Source organism: Sorex araneus, chromosome 3 (genome assembly GCF_027595985.1).
Source record: "Sorex araneus isolate mSorAra2 chromosome 3, mSorAra2.pri, whole genome shotgun sequence".
Classification (NCBI taxonomy): domain Eukaryota; kingdom Metazoa; phylum Chordata; class Mammalia; order Eulipotyphla; family Soricidae; genus Sorex; species Sorex araneus.
In genome coordinates, this window is record NC_073304.1 from 30,181,890 (window position 1) to 30,188,033 (window position 6,144).

A 6,144-nucleotide genomic window follows, 5' to 3' on the forward strand; every position below is an offset into this window, starting at 1 on the left:
TAGTGCGATCTAAATTACTCTGGTCTTCTCATTTCAGATCTTGAACTTATTCATAGCTCTGGAGCATATTGAACTTTGTGGTTTATTTGTAATAAGTATTCTGATATGCTTGTAGCACCAGTAAAAATTATAGTGGTGTTTCTTACGGCTAGGATCCACTTGCAGCATTCCTTTCCAGCTGATCTAATTGCAAGGTCTAAGGACTGAGCCATCTTCACTTCTCGCACAGGAAATCTTCATGGTAAAAGATACACAGGCAAATCTAGTTCCTCAAATGAGAATTCCTGAACTCCTGGATTTAATTCTTTTTTCAAGTGTTGAAAAAATGCTGTTAGAGTCTCTGCAAATTTGTGCATTAGACTTATGCGGTGATGCTGTAATTCCACGGTTCAACTTTGTTGGGTTTTTTTCTTTCTTTTTAAAAATTATTTTATTTTATTTTTCATTTTTTTACAGACTTACAACTTTTCGTGCTTGTGTTTCAGTCATACAATGCTCGAGTACCCATCACTCCGCCAGTGCCCATTCTCCCACCCTCCCACCCCATCCCCCCAGCCCCACCTCTGTGGCAGGGCATTTCTTTTGTTCTCTCTCTCCTTTTGGGTGCTGTGGTTTGCAATAGAGGCCACGGTTCAACTTTGACTTGTAGTGAGATTGACCCTTTAGACCCCTGAGTCCTTGAGATCCCTCACACACTTGCTTGATAAAGAACTTCATCTGGTGGTAACTCAGTTAATTGTGATGTCACTACATGCCAATTCTCCATTGGACAGGAGTTTGGCAATATGGGAAAGCTGCAGGCATACCCAAACCTAACCTAGAATCTCAATCTTCCCTCTCAGCAACACTCTTGTACCAACTTTATTATCTGTCAAAAGCTAATGCACGGACAAAAATGATTAATATAGGGAATTCTTGAAAAGGTGCTACAAGACTAAAGGGATAAATAGGGAAGGAAGAATGAGAAAGATATGCAGAGGTATGAGTTGTCAGAGGAATGCCAACAGTAAGACTGAGGAAATAAAGGGAAGGGGTTGAGATGACCATATCCTAGAAATTTACATAATGGACCACATCCTTGTGGTCCCTGAATGTAGAAGTCAAGGCATTTTCCAGGTTTTGCTGGTAATGTAAGTAATCAGAAAAGATGTTCAATGTTGCTAATAGCTGTACTTTTCATAAGGTAATTCTGAGCAGATGATGGTTGCTTAGAGACTTGGAAGAAGGTCTCCAGAACCGTGACTCAACATTTGAAGAGAAAGGTATTGCATTTAGGCTTGTCTCTAGGTGCTTTGTGGGTATGTCTTTGGGACTCTGACAAGAGGGCACTGAGTGACTGGTATGGGTTGCCTGGAGAATGATTGTGTATTACTGGTTCTCAGACTTCTGAGAAGACCATGGGGTCTAGCTGGTATTAATACTTTTGTTAAATCTTGAAATTATTTTTGAAATGTGACCACCAGCTCCCCATCAGAGTTGGAACGGTTGCTAGGGATCACATAGAGTAACGTTATGCTAATAGATACCAAGTCTCTGTCTTCTCCATCTCGTTTATTCTTCCTATAGTGCTCTTCTTGGTAAAGCTCTTCAAGAAGGTGATGGGGAGATAGAACAAAAGACTGAACACAGTCTTGGTTTTGCATGATAGAACTCGGGGCTGGCTCTCCGGCACATTTTGGCCTTCTATACACCCTGGGAATGACCCTGAATTTCAGAGCTGGGAAGAGCCCATGAACACCACCAGATATGTGTCCCTACCAAGCAAAAGTAATATTCTTGCAGAAGCTTTGCGTGTATGAGGGTCCCATCTTGGCACCACACAGAGAAAAATCATGGCCTTCAGGAGGATTGCCCCATAGCTGGAAGACTGCTTCATGAGTGGAGAAGAGAAGGCATATGGAATAGAGAAGGGATCACTAAGAAAATGATGGCTGGAGGAATCAGTCAGGATGGGAGATGCATGCCAAAAGTAGATAATGGACCAAACATGATGACCTCTCAGTGTCTGTATTCCAAGTCATAATTCCCAAAAGTAGAGAGAGAGTATGGGGAATATTGTCTGCCGTGGAGGCAGGGGGAGGGTGGGAAAAGCTTGTAACTATCTCATGGTGATTCAATAAATTTTAAAAAATCATGGCCATTATGCCCACAAAAAATAATGTTACATAAAACACTTCAGGAAGCCAGCTAGCAATTGAAAAAATATAGGTGGAGCTTCCCAGCTTCAGCTTTATAGACCAAGTAAAAAGTATTTTTAGGTTAAAAACATCGATAATCAGCACATGGTAAGATCAGCAGAATGATGCCACGGATCTCTGGGGACAGGAACACCAGAAACCTTGGATCTCACATCCATGGTACTCTCTGCTGTTCACTGTTTCATTAAGTTGTGGCCCACCAAATGGATATTATGACATTGAAAGTTCATGACCTAAGTTTGAGAAATACTAAGCCTCTGGCTGAATTAAGAGAAAAGCTTTGAAGAATTTGAGGTCGCTGCTGGAAATGGAAGAGTTAAATGAATGCAGAGGAGCCTCCCAGTGCTTGGAGTGCTGGGAATGATAGAAAGGCAGGGTGGGCTGGAGAGAGAGCACATGGGATGAGTCTAGAGGCCGAGCCCAACCAGGAATGATCCCTGAGCTCCTCCAGGTGTGACTCAAAACAAAAAACAGGTTTGCTCAGTGACACCTGTTCACCTAATGATAATGTGACCTTTCATTTAGGAGCATTTTATGGAGGCACTACCATACTTTAGAGTTCTGACAACAATTTTTTTTCTGATAATGCACTTGATCACAGTACAATATACCTCAATAGTTTTCGATGGGTTATTTTCTTTTTTGCAGAGCTTTCCCTTTATTCTCTTCCAACTCAGTCCACTGCTATTCTAATAATCTGAAACCTCTGGTAAATGTCAAAGATATGAAGATAGATATACAGAGGCCATCGTCAATTAGTATATCATCTCTGATAGATATCCTATCAGATATTAGAGATAGGATGTCCTATCAGAGATGATATCCTAAGAAATTTCGTGTAGCGATCTTGATTTTATGGAATCATCTATAATAATCTATTGGTTTGCAGAAAATCCAAGACAATATAGGTGTACTTGGTGAATAAATTCCTTAAAATGTCCCAAAGACCACAATTTGAGTGGGACTTGCCCCATTCGTATGGTATGATGGATAGTTTTGCTCAAGTATAAGCTAATGTTCATTCAGACAGTTGAGCATAAATATGCAACCTACTTAATATTTGAAAACATAAGTTAAATTAATTTGGAGAGGTGTTTAAATTTTAGAAGACCTAAACTTCAGAAAATAATAATAATGCAAATAATGAGACTGCACTTTCATATGTACGAAAAAATTCTCAGATATTTTACTGATTCAAGAGTCACTCTAATTGAGCTTATATCTCACTATTTCCTCTCCTTCTACCGTTTCTATTACCAGTTGTGTGCCCAAGCCCAACCCAGGTCATCATTGATATTTTTTACACTCTCAGCACTGCAGTTCTCTGATGGTTCAACGCTTCCATGACAGTGATCCGCATAGATTAGCCCAGCACTCAGAGCTCCTTAGTGAGAGGAGCTGGACCAACAGTGCCACAGTCTTCTCCGGTTCTGGACAGATGATTCCACAACGCCAGCACCATCATGGCAGTGGATGAGGCCACAGTGCCCCTTAGAACCTTTGTCCTGCTACTCATGTTTGGGGTGTGTCTGTACATTTATGGTGACTCTCCGACCAGGCCCTCCCAACTCTTCTCCCCAGAATTGGTGATCCCCTTGAAGGTGACCAGCAGGGCCAGAGGTGCCAAGGGTATGGGCTTGCTCTCCTATAGTCTGCGATTTGGAGGTCAGAGACACATTATCCACTTGAGGGTCAAGAAGCACCTGGTTTCCAGACACTTCCAAGTGTTCACCTACACGGACCAGAGAACCCTCCAACAGGATCGGCCTTTTGTTCCTGCTGACTGCTACTACCATGGATATGTGGAGGGGATCCCCCAGTCCCTGGTTGCTCTCAGCACCTGTTCTGGAGGCTTTCGTGGAATGCTGATGATAAATGACCTTGCCTATGAAATCAAGCCAGTTAGGTTTTCTGCCTCGTTTGAACACCTCTTGTATAAGATCGACAGCGATGACACACAGCTCCCACCTAAGAGATGTGGGGTAACAGATGACAAAATAGCTCAACAACGGAAGTTTCAAGAGTCATTTAATCTCACACTGAGGCAGACCCATTTTAAATCCTGGTGGACCCACTGGAGATATATTGATTTGTTGGTGTTTGTGGATCATCTTCGTTTCCTTTATCAGTATAATAATGTATCATTAGTAGAGCAGGAAGTATTTACTGTTGTTAATATTGTCGATAGCTTGTACCAGTCTATAAGAGTAGATGTGAGTTTGACTGAACTTGAAATCTGGAATGTAGAAAACCCTGTGCCTGACTGGGATATAGACAACTTTTTAAAATACTTTTCCGTGTGGAAGTTGATAGCATTTGGTGCACGAACCGAACATGATATTTCTCATGTTTTCATAAAAAAATCTTTTGGCATAACTCTAGGTCTTGCCTATGTTGGGACAGTGTGCAGGTTTCCATATAACAGTGGAATTGAATCTTTTACAAGTGATGATGTGGCTGCTTTTTCAATTACTGTGGCCCATGAGATAGGTCATAATTTGGGTATGCAGCATGATAAAATAGAATGTGTATGTGAGTTCGCCTTTTGCATAATGTATCCCTCCCTTCATGCAACAGATAAATTTAGCAACTGCAGTTATGAGAGTTATTGGAACACTGCTCTTCAGTTTGGAACGTGTCTGAGTACTGCTGCCCAAAGACAGATTATTAGCATACATTTCTGTGGAAACCTCAGAGTTGAAGAAGGAGAACAGTGTGACTGTGGAACCATATACCAGTGTGCAAATGATCAGTGCTGTCGGCTGAACTGCACTCTGAAACCTGGGGCTGTCTGTGGTAGTGGAATGTGTTGCGAAAACTGCCGGTTTTTACCCTCAGGGACTTTGTGTAGACAACAGGTCAGTGAATGTGACCTTCCAGAGTGGTGTCATGGCAACTCACCTGAGTGCCCCGAGGATACATTTGTGCAGAATGGACTCCCCTGTAGTAACTCTTCCTTTTGCTTTCTGTCCAGATGTAGTACTACCCATGACATACAGTGCAAGAGGCTTTTTGGCAAAGATGCAAGGACTGCATCTCACGCATGCTTCCAAGAAGTGAACGTTCAAAACAATCGATTTGGTCACTGTGGTATTGTAAACAATACCTTTGTAAGATGTGCAGACCATAATTTCTTGTGTGGGAGGCTTCAATGTGAAAATGTGAAAACAATTCCTAATATGATTAATCATACTACAGTTCATCAGTTTTACTTAAATGGTACCACCTGCTGGGGCACTGATTATCACTTAGGAATGAACATACCTGATAACGGGTTAGTGGAAGATGGCACAGAGTGTGGTTCACAAATGTTTTGTCTCCACCAGAGCTGTATCAGCCTTGAGAATGCTTGCTTTCCTGAAATCTGCCATAATAATGGTGTCTGCAATAGTAAAGAGAATTGCCACTGTCACTATGGATGGGCACCTCCTCACTGCAATGTCAAAGGTTATGGAGGTAGTATTGATAGTGGGCCACCTCCTATATATCTAGGAAGAAAGAAGAAACGTTTGGATTTCCTGACAATATTGTGGATTATTCCTTTCATAGTTTTCTTTTTATATGTGTCTCTTGTGCATTTTAGAAGAGAAAAAGAAAGGAACAAAAGGGTGGAAAATGGAGGAATAATGCCCAATAAATCTAATGGAGAAAGCAATAAAGAAAGCAATGAAAAAGAAAATGATGGAGGAGAAATGCCTAATAGTTCTAGAGGAGAAAACTAGGACACAGAGAATGAAGTACAACTGGTGAAAGAGATTTTAAATTAACGCTTCTGCTTCATTTAAAAAATGTCAACTCATGTTTTTCTTCTACCAGAGAACACTAGGAGTTAGTTATTTAAAGAGAAACTTAAGGATTCATCATATCACAATCATAAATATTCATATTACACCAAATGGATTCGGAGCTTTTTACTCTCATGTTTTAAGCAATATTAACAGTTCAT

General features: G+C 41.0%; 1 protein-coding gene across 1 annotated transcript; it reads left to right on the forward strand.

Annotated features, from left to right (window-relative positions):
- The first annotated feature begins 3,634 nt into the window (after positions 1–3,634).
- LOC129403375 (disintegrin and metalloproteinase domain-containing protein 20-like) lies at positions 3,635–5,920 on the forward strand. Its single transcript, XM_055130475.1, has one exon. The coding sequence runs from the start codon at positions 3,662–3,664 to the stop codon at positions 5,918–5,920; it is 2,259 nt and encodes a 752-aa protein (XP_054986450.1). The 5' UTR covers positions 3,635–3,661.
- The last annotated feature ends 224 nt before the right edge of the window (positions 5,921–6,144 follow it).